This window comes from Neltuma alba, unplaced genomic scaffold, assembly GCF_004799145.2.
Source record: "Neltuma alba isolate B1F8T4 unplaced genomic scaffold, ASM479914v2 tig00011775_pilon, whole genome shotgun sequence".
In the NCBI taxonomy this organism is placed as follows: Eukaryota; Viridiplantae; Streptophyta; class Magnoliopsida; order Fabales; family Fabaceae; genus Neltuma; species Neltuma alba.
Window position 1 is genome coordinate 210,568 of NW_021636398.1, and position 22,233 is coordinate 232,800.

General features: G+C 30.5%; 1 protein-coding gene across 1 annotated transcript; it reads right to left on the minus strand.

The window, feature by feature from the left end:
* Window positions 1–1,142: 1,142 nt before the first annotated feature.
* On the minus strand, window positions 1,143–3,803 carry LOC114717792 (phospholipase A1-Igamma3, chloroplastic-like). Its single transcript, XM_028902985.1, has 2 exons — window positions 2,720–3,803; window positions 1,143–1,934 (listed from the first exon to the last, which is right to left on the minus strand). The coding sequence occupies exons 1-2, from the start codon at window positions 3,761–3,763 to the stop codon at window positions 1,416–1,418; spliced, it is 1,563 nt and encodes a 520-aa protein (XP_028758818.1). The 5' UTR covers window positions 3,764–3,803; the 3' UTR covers window positions 1,143–1,415.
* Window positions 3,804–22,233: the final 18,430 nt, after the last annotated feature.

Sequence of the window (22,233 nt, forward strand, 5' to 3'; positions counted from 1 at the left end):
AGGCGCGCTAACACCAGTAAATAAAGTTAAGGGTTTAATGATTGTAACGTAAACATTGGAAGAGCTACTTTGATTAAATACTACTACTAAATAGCAGTACTTAAAAAATGATTTATTATAATAGTATTGTAAGAAAATAGAAAATATGGTCATGTTCGTAAATAAATAAATTAAAAGTACTCCTTCTTTTCAATCTAAAAAACAAAAGTCGAACTCAATTCGGCATGAGAGATTGGGGCTTTTATTGGATAATCCGCCATTGATTATTGTCCACGAGAACAGGAGTTACAAATAATCATATCTTTGCTTGCTCTTAATTTTAATCTGAAAGATAATTATAAGTGGGATCTGAAGACAAAATGATGGGGACACTTGAGAAAAAGCAATGGTTAATGATGATTCCTAATTTATTATAATAATAATAATAATAATAACAACTAGCCTTTTGAAATAAATTATTTTTTAATATAAAAATTGAGGGACTCAATCAATCAAAGGATAAGCCATATTGTTGGGGATTTATTTTAAACTATATATTTTATATTATTTGATCAACTTGTTGTATATTAATAATTTAAATTATAATACTTGTACTTCCTCCAGTCTTTAATATAAAAGTTAGTTGACTAATTTAAATATATTAAGAAAATTAATTAAGTTAGTTATTTATAATTAATAAGTATTATATTTTCTAAAATATCCTTACTAATCAAGTGTATTGGTTAGAACTACTATTATTATAAGAACTATCTTGGGAAAAAAATAAAAATAAGAGACAAAATGAATTTAGACTCTTGTATTTAGAATCAAAATGAAAGTCAAATGAGTACTTATATAAAAAACTGGAGGTAGCATTATATTTTAGGTTAACAAAAAAGAAGAAGAGATTACAAGACCTTTTAGCTCCCATTTGATACGAAACATTGAAAATAAGAGATAAGGATTAAGATTAGAGTAAAAAAACTATATTAAAAAAATATTTCGTATGAGTAATTGTGTGATACTTGAGATTAGATAAGCCTATATATGTAGGATTGAAAAATACCACGGGTGGAAGTGATATTCTCCAATCCCATTTACATAGGATTGCCTAATCCCATGTGATAAGAAATCATTCATGCTAAACATTCTTTTAACATATATTTTCAGCCCCAATCCCAATCCTTATCCTTCATTTTCAATACTTCATACCAAATGGGACTTTAAGGAATTTATGTCCTCAAACCAAAGATAACTCGTCCTTTTGCACTTATGTGTCTACAAATATGCTTGCCAGCCTTTTGCACTTAGTTAACCTAACAAATGGACCACTACAAAAAGCATGCATCAACTACCAAAAAAAACGTGGTAAAAAGAAAAGCTACATACAAACCCAAAGTTTTCAGACCGAACTAATTCAAACCAAACCACATTTTTCATGTGTCACTCAATTGAAAACTACCGTTCCTTTTTAGGACTTGCTGTAGATGGTGAGCTGTATCAGGTGGGTGCGCCTCTATTCTAGGCCGTTCCGGCACCACCCACCGGCCATCACTAGTCCTCACCATACCCTTGTTCTCATCTTGTCGCCAATACGGAGGAACTTCATACTCATTCCGGAGAAAGTCACAGCTCTTATTAACGAGTGCGATATCTCTTTTATTGGCCAAGCTAAACGGCTGTCCTTGGCCGTGGTAGCCGTCGACCAAGTGTAAATGTGCCTCCAAGTTATGGGCACAGGCCATGTCGTTGGTCGGCTTCAAGAATGTGCTTTGTGTATGATCTAAAGCAAGCTCTACCCCAACATGAGCATAGCTCCATGGAAATGATAAGTTGTCTTCAAAGTACTTCTGAAACTGAAACTTCTCATTGGTTATTACTCCAGGCACCTTTGGTACCTTATCATGCACGTTGATCACTCTTAAAACTTTAACTCCAAGCTCCTCGCACCGTTCCTAGTATTCATCAACAGTTCAACACATAAATTATACAAAAGAAGTAAATTCTGAAACCGACATATTAGAAAAGAAGGCAAAAGTTCATATTTAGTCTTTTAAGTTGGTATGATATTTTAATTTGATCTTTTAATTAAAACAAAAAAAATCTTTTCAGCCCCCTAATTGTAAAACTATTAAGCTCAAATGATGATTTTTTTTCCTTGTAAGAATCATCAACAGTTCAACACATAAATTATACAAAAAGAAGTAAATTCTGAAACCAACATATTAAAAAAGAAGGCAAAAGTTCACATTTAGTCTTTTAAGTTGGTATGATATTTTAGTTCGATCTCTTACTTAAAACAAAAAATATCTTTTCAGTCACTATTAAGCTCAAATGATATTTTTTCTTATAACAATTGTTATTATAAAAATCAAAATTAATATGACAGTACTTAAGAACGCTGTTTTTTTCCCCTTAAATAAACAGCAATAGGGTTAAAGCTCTCTAATCAATAATATTAAAAGATAAAAGTTCACTTTTACTTTTCTAACTTTATATATAGTTTCACTCCCCTAATACCATTAGCGTCAAAATATTTTTTTTTTTTGCAAAAATCATTGTTATTTTAAAAATTAAACTTAATATATATATATATATATATATATATATAAGTCAATATTTCATTTGAGAACACTATTGAAAAAACTCTTTATAAAATTAAAATATCTAACACAGTCAAAAAAAACCATACGAAATTAAAACTGAAAAGAAAGATAGAGAATGCAGTTTGAGGTAAGACCTTAAACCTCAAGTTCCCAACTCTGGGGCCGGCAAAGGAGTAAACGGTGATCGGAATCTTTCTGGTAACCCCACCGTCGTTCACCACATTCAGATTCATCTCCGCTATATCATAAGCACTCAGAATCGCCAACGAGGCTCCGAGACTATGCCCGGTGATCGTAATGCTAAGCTCCTCATCTGCATAATACTCAGTAAGCCGCTTCACTTCGGCGAGAATCTGTTCGCGCGCCGAGAACGAACAATAATTGCAAGAATCCTCTTTCTTGGTGTACAAGTCATAGAACCCAGATTCAATCTTAACGGAATGATCACCATCTCTGAAATTAGCAGGATGAAGTATATCTTTCAGATCATAAATCCATTCCAGGTACGTCACGGTGCCTCTCCAGGAGATCACTATGTCACGGCGGCCCAACCGTTTGATCTCGTCGGCGTCATTGACGACTCCGACGTAGCCCATCCAGTTCGCGTGGGGGCTCCAGACGCTCCGGAGCGACGCTGACTTCTGGAAAAAGTTCGGCAGGTTGATGTTGGAGGTGGCGTAGAGGTAGCGAGTGATGGCGTAGCCGGCGCCGGCCATGTCGAGCTTCTCGAAGAAATCGGAAGGATGGTACTTGCAGGTTCCACAGTACTTAGAGTGAGGATCGAAGTCGAAGGAATCATAACAAGCCTGAGCGATTTCACCATACCGAATGATTTCTCTGCGAAGATGAACGTTCATGGGATCTAACAATCCTTCCCAGTAATTACATCCTTGAATTTCTCTCCAGATTTCGTGCAAGGGAGGTTCGTCTGTTTTTTCTTCTTCTTCAAGTTCATTCTCTTGATGGAGTTCTGGGACTAAACTTGAGATTGAAGAAGAACACTTGATGGGTGAAATTGATGAAGAAGGTGAGGAGAAGGATGATGTGTGTTTTGAGAGAAGAACAAGAGGTTTGCTTGTGGGGTTGTTGCAGAAGAAGATGAGGTCATTAATGGAGTTCGATAAGGAAAGAGAAGGAAGGAGGGTGTGGGGGAAAACCAGAGCTGATGAAGAAGCCATAAGGTGAAAGTGATGAAGATGATGACAAGAGAGGTGGAGACACAGAGAAGCAACTACAGAGAAGGAAAAAAACCTTAAAGTGGAGGGGTCATTATGAAGAGACATGGAAACTTATCACCAGCACTAAGACCACCTTGTTGGTTCCGGTAACCAGATATTTTGCTGGGATGATACAAATCAACTCATAAGTTGCTCGCGTTTTAATTTTTTTTAAAAATTAATTAAATTAATTATTTAAAATCAATATACGTTATTTTTTAAAAATATCTTTAGTTAAATATGTTGATTAGAATTATTATTATAGAAACTTACTTAAAAAAATAAATAACATAAATAAAATAAATTAAAATCAAACTATTAACAATTACTTGTGAATAAATTGTTTTCCGACCTTGCACGATTTCAAACCGCTTATAAAACATTGCAATGGGCCGCGGGGAAGTCAATCTGCCATTACTAGCATTTAGGGTGTGTTTGGGTGACACCCCAAACCATGGTTTGGGGACCCAAACCATGGTTTGGGATGTCAATCACCCAAACACCCCCTCTAAAAACCAAAACCATAGTTTTGGGTCAAAACCATGGTTTTGGAAAAAGTAAAATTTTTTTGCTTTTGGAGGAAAAAAGGAGAGTGTGAGAACCTATATGATATGTATCTTGTTATTTTTTTTATAAACATATTTTTTGATAAACATATTTAATCTTATATTTTATAAATATATATACACATTAATTATTTATTAATTATATTATCTTATGTATTATTAATTATGTTGGTAAAAAATATATTATTAACAATTTTATTCCTTCAAATTAAAATATATCATAAAATCTATTTTTTCTGTAATTATCATATTAAATTATGTCTTTTTTTTTAGTAATTTGTATATATAAAAAGTGCTTCTGATAACAACTATCCAAACACTCTCACTTCTCAGAATCACTTTTTTACAAAATCTATTCTTCACAGAATCTATTCTCCCCAAAATCTATTCTCCAGAATCACTTTTCCAAATCACTTTTTTTTTTTTAATGTTGTTTTTCACTCTTCTCTCCCTTTTCGTATACTGAGCAATTAATGCTGACTTTTTACCTTTCTCTCTCTTCTCCGCCTAGCTTTTCCAAGGAAAAAAAAAGGAAAATTATTTTTCCGGTCCAAAAAAAAAATATTTTAAGGAGGAGTTCCTAATCTGTCCACCAAGGGCTAGTTTTATTTGTATAATTTTAATTTTAAAATTTAAATTACATAAGTTTTAATGTATATTCATGTTTATTTTTCAAATACCCATTTATTACTGTAGACTGGATCAGTGGAAGGAATGAGCGTACTTTATTGTCTTATCGGATTGTGTAATTTGTTTAAGGTTTAATATCGTAAATTTAATAGGCATATGTTTATAGGAAAAATTTCACGAAATTTTTTTTTAAATTACTAAATTTTAAATCCAATTTGATGACAATATTTTAATGAGTTTTGATAATATTAGTCTTGTAATTAATAAAGCTGTAAAAAAATTTTATTTGAGATTTAATAATTTCAATTTTTTTTAAAGAATCTCCCGTGTTTATTGCATATGTCCATCTGGTATATTGCAGGTAACTTAAAAAATATGATATACTGTGCAATTATTTCGTCTTTAATTTCGTGTGCTTTTTAAATGTATTTTGTGATTATAGTGATGAATTAATAATTTTATTATTATATTTTTGGTTTGTTTAAGAAAAATTATAGATTCTTTGGCATTTTATATACTTTGTTTACTTAGTTAATAAATTAATTCAATTTTAACAATTTAAAGGAATTTTGATTTAGTTTTTATCTTCATATTTTTATTAATATTCTAAAATTTAATTAAATTATTTGTATTTCATAAATAAAAATATTAGGGAAGAAAATTATGAATAAAGATAAATAGCTAATTAATATTTGCTGGCATAAAGCCATAAACAGTTTGCTTTATTCGTAATGTCCTTCTGGAAAATGCTGGGATTCAATTTGTTCCGTGATGGAGCATCCCTCTGATTGATCGGGCTATTTTACCTGGAAGCTTCCTCTTGGTCGAGTGAAAAAATTGAGATAAAAATATTCCATTCTTTTATAAATAAACTTTCTATAAATTACTGCTTTTAAATCAAACTGAAAAAGGAAAAGGTCTGTGCATATGTTTAATTTCGGATGCTTTTAAATTGTTGGCAGAAAAAAGTACTTCTAAAATTAGTTCAATTATATATTAAATCGTATCAATTATTATGCATGACTTCTGTTTTCTTAATTACTTTTTTTTTCAATTTTTTTTTTAACAATACTACCTCCAGTTCAAAATATAAACAAAACTTTCTTTAAAAAATTATTTTTTATAAGATAACATTCACTTTTATCTAAGGATTTAATGAGTTTTTTTCTAATTTTACCCTAATATATTCTCTTTCTTTTTTTAATTTGTTCATTGTATCTTTTACTTATTCTCTTCATTAATAAGGATATATTAGAAAAAAAATAAATACATGTCTTACACATTTATTATTCTGAATTGATTTTAATTAGTTTTTTTAATAAATATAAATAGATAAAATTTAATTTATATTTTGCACAAGAGAGAATAGTTTCTAATATAATTCTTGTCCTCTGGTAATAGTACTGTCCCGTGGTAAGAGGTCAGGGTGAGGAGAATAATAGAGAGATATGACTTTAGGAATAGGCAGTGATGGCCCATCAGAATCATCTCTGTTCATCACAATGAAATGGACATTTGTTTGTGGCCAAAAATGACACGAACATTTCATATTCTGAATTGATTTTAATTAGTTTTTTTAATAAATATAAATAGATAAAATTTAATTTATATTTTGCACAAGAGAGAATAGTTTCTAATATAATTCTTGTCCTCTGGTAATAGTACTGTCCCGTGGTAAGAGGTCAGGGTGAGGAGAATAATAGAGAGATATGACTTTAGGAATAGGCAGTGATGGCCCATCAGAATCATCTCTGTTCATCACAATGAAATGGACATTTGTTTGTGGCCAAAAATGACACGAACATTTCATATTCTTACATTACAAAAATGCTGTTTCAACAATTCATATACATGGTCGGACTTTTCTACAAGCGATTTCTTTAAGTGTTTTTTTTTAAATGAGTTTATAAGTTTCACCTTTTCTAAATACTACTTTACCTACTCTTTAATATAAAAAAGATAATTATTTTATAAATATTAAAAAAATTAATTAAATTAGTTATTTTATAATAAATATGTATCATTAATCCCTAAAAATATCATTGTCAATTATTTGCATTTGAATTACCCTTTTGTGGAACGTTAACATGTTCAATTATCATCGGAACTATTTAATAGATAAAATGTTATTCATCTGATCTTCTTTATAAGATACTTTTACTCAGATCAAGAAAAATATTAAATTGTATTAATTCTCTATTAAAATATAATAATTTTTTTAAAAAATAATTATTTACACTATAATAATTGAAGGACAAAATAGTACATTTATGTTAAAAATTATAAAAAAAACTGACTTATTTAAAGAAGTGAGTTATAAATAGGAGAAAAATATTTTTTTCTATGCCTTACAAAGAGAATAAAAGGAGTTTGAAAGATAAAATAAATTAAAATTTTATGTTTAAAACTAAATTAAATATCTAACTAAGGTAGTGTGAGTAATTATGTTCCTTCCATTTGGTAAAAATTTTACCCTTTAGATTGAAAAATTTAAAATGGTACTCCCCGTTGACTTAAGGACCTTTACTTAACGCGCCAAATAAATGAAGGTATAGTTTGAGAAAAAAAGTAAACCAAATATTGAAACTCTAAAATAACAGTAGTTTTAGAAAGAAGAATAATAGAAGTAGAAGTATAGAAAAGAAAAGTATAATAAGTAGGTGAAGTTTTTAGGGTTAAGATGCGTAATATTTTTTTCAGGTGTATTCAATATTCTAAAGTATTGTATAGTTCATCCAGCATCCTAAAAAATATTAAAAAATACTTCATTATGTTTGATATACATTCGTTGAATGGATCTTTTGCAGAGTTAATGACAGTTAAAATTGCTTATGAAATAATACTTGAAAAAGTATAATTGCTTCTGAAAAAATTAATACTTTAAGAATAAAATTACATCACAAAATATTTTATGGTCCAAAAAATATTTCATGGTGTTAGACGTAGTATAAAATATTTTAGAGTGTTAGACGTATTGAACAAAATATTTCAGGTTGGACGTTGAAGGCAACTTAACCCAACTTTTTATTATCTTTTACTGAATCTGTCTCTTACTCTGAACAAAAATGCCGGGAGATTATACATGAAGAGGTTGTAGGCTATATCACTATTTTTGTTTGTGTGTCGTTGTCATTCTATCTAGAAATTCGTTACTACTTAGGTATGTATATAATCCTCTCTTGCTCTTTTATCTCTCATGACTTTTCACACTAAAAACACGCGCACAAACACGCAGAAAGGGGACTAAAGCTTGAAAATACATCAGAAGCACTAAACTACGGGTCCAATTTCGGTGCTCATCACCAGCGTTTATCAGTTGATAAGCAATCTGGACCATTCAAATCTCATTTGGACGGTCTAGATTTAATATTTTTAAATAATTATTTTAAATAGAAAAAATTATTTTTGAAAAAATAATAGTTAAGAGATTATCTTTATTTTTTTATTTTATTCCTATTAAAATAATTATTTAAAAAATAAAAATAAAAATAAAATTAAATCTAAACCGTCCAGATTCTATGAGTGCTAGGTGCTCATCAAAACTGATGAGCACCCAAACTCATTTCCTAAACTACGTACCATTCTCGATATTAATTCTCCATAATTGTGTTTGAATCATATTCTAAAATTGTTTGCTTGAAGCCCTTGTCCCAAACAAATCTAATATCTCTTGATATATAGCTCATTCTTCAGCTTTCATGTGGTCTCTATTTACCTAAAATTTGAGAAAACCCAGGTATATATCCAAGTTCCTTGACTATATATCTCTTAGAACCCCACCACAACTTGCTCATTCATCTATTGCATTTCCTACTACACACATAGTTAAGTGTAAAGAAAAGGAGGGGGTGTCAGCTGCCCCTTAATTTTGGGGCTTTTTCCCAATTTTTTTTTGCAATTCTTTTTATCATTAAATTCTAATAAAATGAGTAATATTTTGGTATCTTATTTATAAAAAATGATTTAGTTTTCAATTTTTTATGATTTTAAAAATTTAGCACTTTAAATGGTTCAATCTCTTTTGAAGTTAGAGCACAAAATCTTTGAAAAATTATAAAAAATTGAAAACTAAATTCTTTTTTGTAAATAAGATATTAAAATGTCACTCATTTTATATAAAATCTAACGTAACAAAACTCACAAAAAATATATTTAAGAACAGCTCTAAAATTAAAGGGCAGCATCAGCTGAACCCCCCACACCCCTCTGAGAAAAGTAAGGTTGGAAGTGACATAATAATGATGAAGGCATATATATTATGCGTGTGGACGGCAAAACCTTGAAAACCAAAGAAACCCCAGAAAGCATTATGGCGATATCAGTGGTCCTTTCCACCACTAGAGCTCTGAGATGGCGGGTTTATATGAAACAATGGAGCTCTTTGCTTTATCTTTGCACTACTCTTCAAATATGAGAATATATATAGCCATATGTGTGTGTGTAACACCAATCTTGAGGTTGTCCCAGACACGTCACATTACATAAACAGCAGCTTGACCATTCAAATGATGATATTAACATTTTGAATAACAAATTAAAGATATGGGTTCCGAAAATTCAGTATTACATGAATTTCTCGTGTTATTTCCATGTCTTTTTTTTTTTTTAATGAATTGACCAGCTAATAAATACAAAGTAAGGGAGTGTTTGGATAAAAACAAAACCATGGTTTCAGAAGTGCTTTTACGGATTACGAAGTAAATATGTGGAGGAGGTTATCTCGTTTTGCGAAAAATTGCTTCTAAAACCACGGTTTTGGAGCATCCAAACAGAGCCTAGGCATGCCTTGGAGGTGAGAGTGGACAAGTTGGTGGAGCCAGACATATATATTCCCCACACTCCCATTACTTGTAAGCACGCCAATAATTTTTATTAAATTAAACTTCAATGTTTGCTTTGTTAAATAAACTTCATTGGAATCTTTCATATCCATGGCAATATATGTTGTGAATATTATAAATATTGTGTGTGGGTATATCAAAGAAAGAGTAATTTTAATATTGTTGAAATATTTTTAATATAAAGAAATTTGCTTTTTGAAAAGTCATGTTATTATTAATATGAAGAGAGATGCCGTTTTAAGGCATTACATCGATCATTATTTATAGATACCTTCACCACATCAGTACTCCATTTGCAGTGGAGAAGAAAACCTTTTGTCTTTTTATTGAATTATTTTATTTTTTATTGTCCAGTCACCCAATATTTTTACAAGAAGAGTTCGTTTAATCCTAAGAAGTGCTGCTTTTTAAATCACTAAGGGGTAATGGGATATCTCTTAAGGATAATGTCCTTGCAATTGTAATATCTTACATGTAAAGCCCTTAACCCACAAAACATTATAAACTCGTCGTAAAGTCACTACTATGGTAGAAAAGGAAAGATGTTACAACAAACTACCACAGTAGAAAGAAATTTGCATAATTTTAGAAATTGACATTTAAACTCGGTTCAAACCCAAACTCCGTTGCATGCAACTAAAATCATTCATTAACATCTACTAGGCCTCCGGGCCTCCAGTCCGGGTAACAAAAGACAACAACATCAGCCCATACGATTGGTTTCCAACAATGTATATCAAAGTTTCACAAAACACTAGAAATGGCCTCCGGCCAACCAAAAATACAAAGTTCTTTAAATCCAAGAAAACTACATCGATTAAATACTTAGACTAACCCAAAGCAATCAATTAAACTCAAAACAATCGGTCAAAAACCTCAATTCCATCACAACCTAGAGAACTCTAGGGTTTCACCATAAATCCTCAGAAATTCCAAGAAAGAAAGTAGATTAGAGGTTAAAATCACTTACTTGAGGTAATGGATCCTTAGAAATGCCCCCTCTAAGCCAAAAATTTGAAACCCTAGCAGAGCCTCTCTCTCTTCCTTCAGATTTTCTAATTTTCGCACATCTGACCCCTCCTGCGACTATATAGATTTGACCCCCTTCGCCGCTGCGAACTCATAACTTCGTCACGGCGAACTAATCCCGAGAGGGATTACTCGCCTGAAAACCTGACTTCGTCGCGGCGAAAGCTTCCTGAGAGGAAACTCGTTCGCCCAAAAAACCTTCACCGCGGCAAGACCTTCCCGAGAGGGAAACCTCGCTCACCTGAACAACTTTGTCGCGGCATCCCTCTGATTTCGTTGCGGCCAAACCTTCCTGAAAAGATATTCCCCCTGGAACTCTCGGTTCACCGCGGCGAACAATCCCTGAGAGGGATTGTTCACCTATTCTTTCAACATACCTCAATCCCAAGTCAAACACCAAGATCAAGGTTAAATCACCAATCTATCCTCAAAATCAACCAAAAGAGGCTATTAAAACTCGATAAAACTCAGGACGTTACATTACACTACTACAATAGAGACTTTTTACTTTTATTTTGGATAACCTTTTACTTCTATTTTGAGAGGGACATGAAAAGAAGGGACATAAAAAGTACCCCACCTTTTATTTCTATTTTGAACAAAGGAGGAAAATGGTGTTATTTATATCTGTTATTAACAGAAGTAAAAAATCACTGTTCTACTTCTGTTTTTTCCAAAATTGTTGCTTACATCTATTTGGGCATAAAACAAAAGTAAAAACAGTGACCTTTTACTTCTGTTTTTTCATAACACAAGTAAAAAGTTTTCCCATTTACTACTGTTTTCTTGGAACAGACGTGAATATACCACTTTCCAACAAGTTCAAATAGTGTGACATTTAAACCAGTCAATATTTTCAGCCAACATATATCAAGATCATGATTTCTTCAATACTAACTAGTCAAAAGAACAAATTGCAAAAGTCAAAATTGATAACCTAATTATACTAAGTTATCTCCAAACATAAGCTTTATTAATCCCTAGACCACCATTCTTGAAGCAGTTGCTGAGCCAAAAGGTCTCGGATAAAATCAATATCATCAGCGGAGTATGAGCAGTCATTATCAAAAATCTATACATTAACAAGTGAACAAATTTAAACATATGAAGAAAATAAAATAAGTAACAATTCAATTTAAAAATTCAACAACTATTACAAAACTAAAATTATATTTACTTACCTCTTCAAATTTTTTATTACATCCACTCTCAATAATTTCAAACATATAACAGATAATGTAGTATCCGCACTCTGTTAACCTTTGTTCCTTAGGGCATTACAAATCACAAGGAAATGGTACAATGCATTATGCATATATGAAATAACTATCATCAATGAAAGAACTTCAATTCAAACTACTTACGTTAGGATATATCCAAGTTGTGGGCCATTTTTTCCTGCAGGTTTCCCACCCATTGCATAATAAGTCTTTAAAGCTTTATAAGCAAATAAAAAGCACAAGTTAAACAATTTATAGTAAAAACAAAATTATTGATTTACTTTAAAGTATTTACATGTTGAAAACACCCTCTCACTACTTGGACCACGACCTAAAGGATCAAACCAGTAAATGATGTTGTCCATGGGGCAAAGAACACACAAACTCCAATGATAATTGCAACATAGAGTGAGATTTATACATTGTTGGATATCACAATAATTCTTAGAAAAAATACATTCTGTTTTTGCTTGGAGCATTTCTTTTAACAAATTCAATAAACCGTTCTACCCCATTCTCATATTCGTCACTCATTCTCAAAGTACTCATCCAACTATGATCCATTATGTTACGACCTAATAAATTTTGAAAAATTTAATTCAAGACTAAATTCAACAAGGAATTTTGAATAATTTAAGATTAATTCAACTCAATTTAGAAAAAAAACCATAAAACAATTCAAAACTAATGATGACAATTTAATACAATTCAGTTAAATTACAACAAAATCAAACCAATTCAAAACTAAATTCAACAAGCAATTTTGAACAATTTATGATTAAATTCACCAATTTAATCTAATTCAACTCAATTCTAATAAAAATAAAGCAATTAGCATCGACTTAAAGGGGAGAAGAGATGACGCAGGCGATCGTGGCTTCAATGGTGAGCTCCTTTGTTTGGTGGAGTCACCAACTTGGAGAGGGAGAACGAACGCTGGACTTAGAGATAGAGAGCGAGAACCACAGCGTCTTCGTCGTCTTGCAGAGGAGAAAGGCAAGCAACTCCTGCAAGCTTCGTAGTGGAGATGGGAGGAAGAGGCAATGGACTCCACTGTTGTGGCCGTGAGGGGAGCAATGGAGATGGGAGGAAGAGGCGATGCAGAAACGAAAATGGAAAGGGAGGGATCTATTTATTCGTGGCGGGTTGCTCAACTTTAACTAGGGATGCAATTTTTTTTAAAAAAATTTAGGCCCCTTCTCATCTGTTTTATTAATAACAGACGAGAAGGAGCAATTCTCGTCTGTTTCACTAACAACAGATGAGAACTCTCGTCTGTTACCACTAACAGATGAGAAACTTCTCATCTGTTATGGATAAAACAGATGAGAAGTTGGATGTTCTCGTTTGTTGTAAAACAGACGAGAACATCTCGGCTATTCTTGTCTATTTCACAAAAACATATAAGAATACTCATTTTTTCTCCTCCATTTTTGTAAACAGACATAAATGGGGCAGGCAAAAGTATATTTTCTTGTAGTATTAGGTTTTAATCTCAATGTTTAAAATCAATTAAATTAGGATTGGTGAGTTTTGAAGCATTGAGTAGCTGAATTTGGAGGTTTGAGGCTTAAAGTTACTAAGATTTATGATTGGAGGTATTAAGCTAGACATTTTCTAGCAGTCTTGGAAATCAAGAATTTTGGGGGATCAAATAATCTTATCTTTGAGTGATTCTTTTTGAATTAGAAAATAAACATCTCAAGCTGTATAAAGAGTTCTAACTTATAATTTTTGGAGATGTATGAACTTAGTTATGAATTTTTAAAGTTGGGTCTTTTTTAGTTGTTTGGCATTCGTCATGAGTTAGCCGTAGCGAAGGCCACAATGAACGGCTTGGTAGAAATGGCACTTTTGAAACTCATCACGAGCTGGTTGTTAAAATCAATTTCAAAAGCAATTTTTAGATGGTTTAGGGTTGTGGAACTTTGAGACTCTACTAGGCCTTGTAGATTTCAGTCCTAGGAATATATTTGAAATTTCAAATATCAAAGTAAATATTTCTAACCTTATTTCAATCCTTTTCTCTTAGTTTTTCAAGATTGAGATAGTTGAATCTTAGGGTTCTTTAATGATTTCAAATGAGTTGAAGTTTTAACTGATTATTTCGAGTTTAAATGACTTCTATAGATTATTCTAAGTGTTTAATTGGTTAGTTTTCTTGAATTCGGAGTTTAAAGGAATTTGAACCTAGGGTTTGTAATTTTTGAAAGGTCTATGATGGTTAATGGTATTGTAATGATTCAAAATGAGTTTTGATCATTGGGCTATGTTTTTTTTTTAACAAGGGTCATGTTATTATGAGTTAGAATTGATGTTTAATCGGTTTAGAATGTGGTTTGAGTTGATTTTCATATTTAAGTATTTTTATAGCGAATTTAGATTAAGAAAATTAGGGCTGTTAATCAATTGGCATAATTGGGAGAAAATTGAGGATTTCTATGAGTTGATTGACCTATTAGAATAGCATATTGAATTTTGGACCGATCAATTTGAAATTAAGAGAAGTTTTGGGTTGAGTTTGAGTCTCTAGTCGTCAATGTTAACCAATTGATTAGTTTGTTAACTAATATGTGGCAATTGTGTAGATTGTCTATGATTGGTGTTGTTGTACTCAGGGCAATTTATTTGTGGTAATTAATCATTACTTAGGCGAGAAGTAACTATTTTTTACTCATTATATATGCTAATATGTTGTTTATGAGTGGTTTTATTACTTTGAAACTATAGAAGGTATTTTGGATTATACCTAAAATTATGTTGATATAATAGAATTAAATAAGTCATGTGGAACTAGATATTGAAAATGCAACACTTTGATTTCATGATATCATGTTATAACTATAGATTTTGATTTGTAAATGGATTATGTAACTTGGAATTGATGGAATGAATTTTTGAACATAATACATATGATGGGAATTAGTGAGTGATCTATGTCTGTTACAGTCACGTGATGAGTGCTTTTATTAATGTATGATGGTTGGCTCCTTATCTTATCTCAAAATGCAAGAACAACCTCTTGGTTTAGTCCCTTGGAGTGAGAGACAAGCCTCATGGTTTCTTTATATCCCTTATAGTGAGGCATCACCTTTTTGGCTCTTTCTCCGAGAGTAAGAGATTGGCCTTTTGGGATTTTACTTCCCCATAGTGAGGAAAGCAGTTATAGGAATTGCATATGCATAATGGTATTGATTTATGAATTATGAATTTGAAGAATTGATTTATGAGTTTGAGAACTGTTGTTATATGAGATATATATATGTGTGTTTATGTACTAATTCTTAACTATTTCACTTGACACTTTATGAGCACATATTGGTATGTATGATGAGTTGGACTATTAGTTACTAAGGCTTATATCTCACCCCGTACTTATTAATTTTTTCAGATGAAAAATCTAGAGTTGTGCCATTATGGAAGAATCTAGAGGTCTAAGCTTTTATAGCTTCTTGTAGTGTCTTTATTATTTTTGTTTGTGATGATGGATTATAGATTGTCACCTAGGGCCTTCTTCTTTTGCATACTCTATGTTGTTTGGATATTTGACAATTGCCTTGCACTTTGCTCATTGGATTGCTATGGTTGAGTGCCTATAATGGGCTGAAGGCCTTAAGGTGATGCATGCAACTTATTTGCGGATCCACACTGATTATTTTGATATATTATGAGTATTATTGAATAACCTGGTTGCAAAATGGGCTTTGGTTTGCTATTCCTGGATTTAATGCTCAGGTGCCCATGTTGAGATGTTTAGAAATGTGTCATTTGTAGTAAAGGACTCATTTCTTATTACTCCTCCGGTCCTAATTATAAGACCCAATTGACTTATTTGAGGAGATTAAGGAAGTAAGTTAAGTTGGTTATTTATAATAAATAAGTGTTGTTATTCCTAAAATATCCTTGCTAATTTAGTATATTGGCTAAAACTATCATTATTAGAAGGATTATCTTGGAAAAAAATACATAAATATAAGAGAGAAAATGGATTGGGTCTTATAATTAGGACCAAATAAAAAGTCAAATTGGGTCTTATAATAAGGACCGGAGGAGTATCATGTTAGTGGGGCTAAACCCTTTCTAACATGGTTTACATGTTTTGGTTATGTAAAATTTTTGCCTTTATGTATGCATTCAAGAGCGAATTCAATCACTCTTCTAAATATTAATTTGTATGAATATTAAGAAGTTTAAAATATCCATGATAAGTCATTGATTGTTTCTTTTCTATCATATTGAATTTCATTTGAAATGAGTTAAACCTTTTCTACTATGATGGCTAATTTAATCATTTTCTTTTTCTACCATAGTAGTAGTAAAAAAGCTTTAAAGTAAGTAAATCCTTAGTTTTAGAAGGTGGATTTTTATAGCGACGTGACTCAAACCAAATATTTTGCTGTTTTGGAGATTTTCCCAGCAATATATATGGAAGAAGAGGAGAGGTTTGGAACACCCTAAGATAGATATGCTTATTTTGGTGATCAGGATCCTTGGTATTTCAATCCTTATCTATTTGTTAGTATAATACTATTTCTGATCTTATTGTGGCATGGATATTGCTTTAGATTTACCAAAGTGATTGTATATTGATACGTATTGGACCATTCGAGAGACTGGTTCATTGATTCATAGATATGATTCGTTGACCTGAGTTGGGCTTTAATATCACAACCGAATTTGTTCATAGATGTGTACTTATCAATCTCCCTTGCCTCTACACAGTGGAACCGTCCCAATTCCATTTTTGAGCTTTGAAACAAGCAAGCATGTTTCCCCCACAAAGTTATCCTTCGTGGACATCTCATGACTATGAACTTCTATGCGAAGCACAACCAATTCTGAAACAGTAAGGTGAAACTCCAACACTTCATTCCAGCAAGGCACTGCAAACTAGGCCTTCTATTTCACAGTGGAGGTGATGTAATAAATCTCAAAATGGGTCCAAACAAACGTGGAGAGAATATGGTATTTGATCATAGCAGTAACGAATAAACATTATTGTTATGAGCATCCCCTCCATCCATTTGGAATCTAAATGAGATAGGAGACATTTAGCTTAACCTAGAACATAGAATTCAGAAATGTCAAGCATGAAGGTATAGAGGATCCCATTAGTTGACCCTTGCTTACATGTTTGGAGGTGAGAAGTGAGAACTGATCAAAGCATGCATTGGAGTGAAAACTATTGGAATTTTAACGTACATGTCAAAAGAAGTCAATAAGATTGAAAAGACTTTAGTATATCCAAAAACTTCTTAGCTCAATGACATCCCATACCTTCGCTCATAAAGCAGGTTGTGGGTTCTATATCCACTATAACCAAATATGAGGTGGATGTGTTTGTGTGATGTGTGGGTCTTTTTTCGGGGGAGGCGTTTTGAATTGTTAAAATAAATAAAAAGAAGCTTTAATGTATACTAAAATGTAAATTTGGGCTAGTGAAAGAATTAAGAAGATGTATTTCAGAACTAACTGTTAGAGTTGATAATTAGAGATTCATAAATAGCTCGTAAATATTAATAATTAAAAAATAGAGGACATTAAATTAAGTAGGAAATTCATCAAATTGATTTAGAAAATGATCATTGAGTAATAATTAATAACGAGCAAAACACATTAAACTATTTTATAAAAAGTTATTTAATTGATTTAGAAAACCTTACTAGTTTTGACTTAATAAGAATCTGGGGTGGAACGCGCTTCATAATTGCAAAAATTTGTTCCAAACAATAATTTAGAAAAAAATTTAGGTCAAGTTTTTTTTTTAATATTCTTTGATAAAAAAATTTCTTATATCCATTATCTTAAGTTCTCCAATCACACATAGTCACGCATGTTTTTTTTTGTAGATTTATAATTAAATATTATTAAATGTTGATATTTTAAAAATAGGGCACATGGTCATGTCTCGTTAGAAAATTTGGTACAATGAATATAAAAAATTTTGATGTAAGTATTGTTTAAGAAATTTCTATATGTTAAAAATATGGGTGCTCTGCAACTTTTGTATATACAAAATACGAGTAAATTCTTCTCTTAACAAAATTTTTAATGGAGGATTTTTTCTTCTTCCAAATTTTCCTTTTCCATTTAACTTCCCAATTAGAAATAGAGGACTCAGGTCCTTTAATATTTGAGCATATTAGTCAGATTTATTTAGGGCCAAAAAAATATCTTTAAAATTCCAAATTAATTTTATTCATTACACTTTAATAACAATTGATAGCATTTAAAAAGCAAATAACAACACATTTTGATAGTGATACCTGATTTGGTATTTTGAAATTTTAGAGCCATTTTTTTTGGGAGATTTTTTCATTTATTTATTACTTATTTTGTGCTGGTATTTATTTATTATAGGACTTAGGAGGCCTCATCAATCATCAACTAAGAAGCCACCTAAGAAAAAGGAAGGGATTTCACCGACAGAAGAAGAAGAAGAAAGGTTCCCCCCCCCCTTTTTTTGCTAAAGAAGAAGAAAGGTAATCAAACAAAAGATACACAAACTCAAGTTTCAACAACTTCATACTTAAGAGCTCCCACAAAATTTTCAACAGTTTTAAACAATTGCACAAATACAAAATTCAACATTTTCTCTCTTAGTTCCTCTGCTATACTAGTAACATAATTTTCTACCCTCTATATCACAACCATTTTCATTTACAAAATTGTTAATAGTGTGAATCAATAAATCAATTACCATTAAGTGTTATATATATATATATATATTTATATAGCTATCGTATATGTTTTGACGTCACAGCCACTAACATTTGCAAATGCAGGCACAAGAGAATAAATTCCATTGCATGGAGTCATAAATATTATGGGAAACACAAGGTAATACTACTTCGGTGTTAGATATAAGATTCATTTTGTAATACTCCTCCGGTTCTTAATGTAAGATCCATTTAACTAATTTGATTAGATTAAAGAAGTTAGGTAAGTTAGTTAATTATAAGAAATGTGACACATTTCTCCTAAAACACCATAATCATCTTTTTTAATACCCCTTCTCCCTCTTCTACTTGGTTATGGTTGAGGAGTATCCATAGGGGTAATTTAGAGAAAATTAATAAATATAAAAAATGAGTATTATATTTAGGACCAAAACCAACTCAACAATTGTGTCATATATTAAGGACCGGAGGAGTATAATTTACACTATAAAATGAGTTTTATATTTAGGACCGGAGGAGTATATTACTTTGACATATCAATTAAAGAGTATAACAACTCAAAAAGAAAAGACAAACAATAACTAAAGAAAGTGAAGCATGAGAAGTAGGATTAGAACATAATCCTTCAAGAAAGTCCAAGAGGGCGAGACGATTCCGCAAAATAAATACTGCACCCTAATCCATTGTTCCTACAAAGTACCAACGCGAGCCCACTTTTCAAATCTTTTGGTCCATTAATCTTTGGCCCATTCATTGCATGTTTGTATATTTTAATGGATCTCTTAACAGACTTGACATGTTACAAACCTAACCAAATATTCTTCCAGTTCTAAATACAAGATACTTATACTAGTGTGTATAAAGATTTTATATTTAGGACTGAGGGAGTAAATTATAGTAATGTTATCCTATTATTAAAAAATTAATACCGATTATTAAAATAGTAACATTAATCATTAATAATTTTGAACTTTTATAACAAATTTACATTCAAGAAAATTTTCAGGTGCCTAAAAAATTGAAAACTTCCTGAACAAATTTGTATATCAATACTGCATTTTATACTAATTTGATACTAATACTAAATAAGAAAAATTTAACTGTCGGCCAAAAAAAAGAAACGAAAGGAAAAATTTAACCATTTAGTCATTATAATTTTAACTTATTTACAATTTCTCAACTCAATTCTTTAAATTTCAACCATTTAATTAATTTATTTATATAATTATATCCCTTCTAAAATTATCCAATACTCATCAAGAATTGACCAAGGTTTGAAATTTTGTTGGAAGAGGTTTCTGTATTTAGTGCCTCACGCTGTCTCAAACAAGATTATGCAATGCCTATGCTTATATTTAAAAAAGAAAAGGAAAAATATTGATAACTATTATTAATTTATACTGGTTTAATTTTGTTTTTTCTTTTCCATATTTTTTCATTCCTCTGTATTTTTTTTAAAATACGAACTCGATACTTGGAGCCCACGTAATGAAGTCATCATTTGGTAAAAGCTGACATAGCTGCGTAAATTTATGTGGCGATCGTAAGAGCACACGAAATGAATTCGTCAGTTGTTCTGTAAATTTATTTTTTTTTAAAAAGGAAAGAAATGAGAAGAGGAAGCAAAGGCCAATTTGTAGACCCATTATCAAAATTGAACTGCTTTCTTTTTTCTTTTTTCTGACCTTTTAAAGTTTTTTTGACCTCAACTATTTTCTATTGTGCTTTTGTTTTAAATAAACTTGATTTAAATAATGTAGAATTTATGCTTTTATTTTCAACAAAGAAAAATATAGCACAGCAATAAATTTTAATCAATAATAAAAAAATTCAAGCTTAATCTAGGTGGTTTTAATCTACTGAAAAACAATTCCAATGAAGAAAGATTCTCTATTCAAAAGTTCTGCCCACCCTCCCAAAAAAAAAATAATTCTACGAATAAATTAAATTTTCCCAATTTTCGTTTCCTAAAATTTCATAGTTTGTTGAGAGAAAAAATTAATCTCTATAAATTTTCTAAATAAAAGTACGACTTATGAATAAAATTGTGAAATTTTAAACTATCGTAGTTTCAATTAATTAAATAATAATAATCTGAAAAAATTGTTATCAAACTTTAGTCAATAAAGTTAATTATTATTTTTTTGCCAAGGTCGCTAAAGTTAATTATAATGTTTATGACTGCATCATTAAAATTTTTTCATATTTTTCATATATCAGGTAGAATAAAATTTTAAGCTCAAACAAAAAAAAAAAGTATTCCCTCACCTTCATCAATTACCATAATCTTGCCTTAAATTTTCAATTTTTTTTGAACAGATAAAATATTCAGGTGAGTTAAATATCCAGAACTAATGCACATCCAAGGCTCAAAGAACACCGATATCAAATAAAAATTGTACAAAATAAATTTTATCATTTAAATGAAATAAAAGTGACTTTTTTGTAATTTAATTTATTTTCTAAAATTTCAAGTTAATTCTTTAATTTTACAAAGTTTGTTTTAAATCATCAAATTACAACACAGTTAGCCATAACATTTTTTTGGTAATAATTATTATTATAAAAAGTAAATTTATTATCTTACCATTAAGAGGTTTGTTTGGTATGAGGGAAATAGACGAAGACGGAAGAGAAGAAAAAAATTTAATAAGCTGGTTTTAGAAAATTGAAAAAATAGGATTATAAAATTTGATAAAAAGAAAATATAAAATAAAAGAGTAACTAAAATTAATCAAAAAATTTTAACCCCATTTTTTTAATTTTTTAAAACAATATTATTAAAATTTTTCCTCCCTTCTCATTCCCTCCATTTCTCTCATAGCAAACTGACTATAACTATATTTTGCAAATGTTTAAAATTTGAAAGCATCACCTCATTTTCTTTCTATAAGATACAAATTACCAATTTATGTAGATAAAAAGTTAATTAAAAATAATAAATATGGAAAAAAAGTTATTTCTACAGTAAACATATAAAAAATACATTAAATACTTAGATATTTTCAACATATATAATTTTTACATCCTAAAAGATATGACTTCTTATGGTTGTGTTGTCTAAAATTTAAAATTAATGATTTTGGTATTTAAAATTTAATAAAATTTGAAACTAAAAGTTTTTATTGTTGAAATTCGATTTGTTTTAGTAAGTTTAAAATTTTTTTAGTTTTTAGAACAGTATCTTTCAAGTATCAAAATTAAAATAAAATTATGTTTTAAAAATAAAAATTATTGGTTTAGAATTTTATGAACGGAAATCAAAATAAAGTAAAATTTTAAACACTAAAATTACTGGTAAGGAAGAGGGTAGTTCTTAAAAAGGATGGTTTAAGAATTGTTTATTATCAACAATTGTGAATATTTTATTGGATTCGTTTTGACGCTGACAGTGACGTGGCGGTGTGCCTCCGCTATATATACGTAAGGCTCCTCCGATCCTGCCTCACTCCCATAAATAGGCGG

What these genes read in the sequence shown, in the direction of transcription:
- LOC114717792 (XM_028902985.1), bottom strand. Translation starts at nt 3,763, where the DNA reads ATGGCTTCTTCATCAGCTCTGGTTTTCCCCCACACCCTCCTTCCTTCT. An exon ending in TTGGGAACTTGAGGTTTAAG is followed by an intron (nt 1,935 to 2,719) that starts GTCTTACCTCAA and finishes GATGAATACTAG; the next exon opens with GAACGGTGCGAGGAGCTTGG.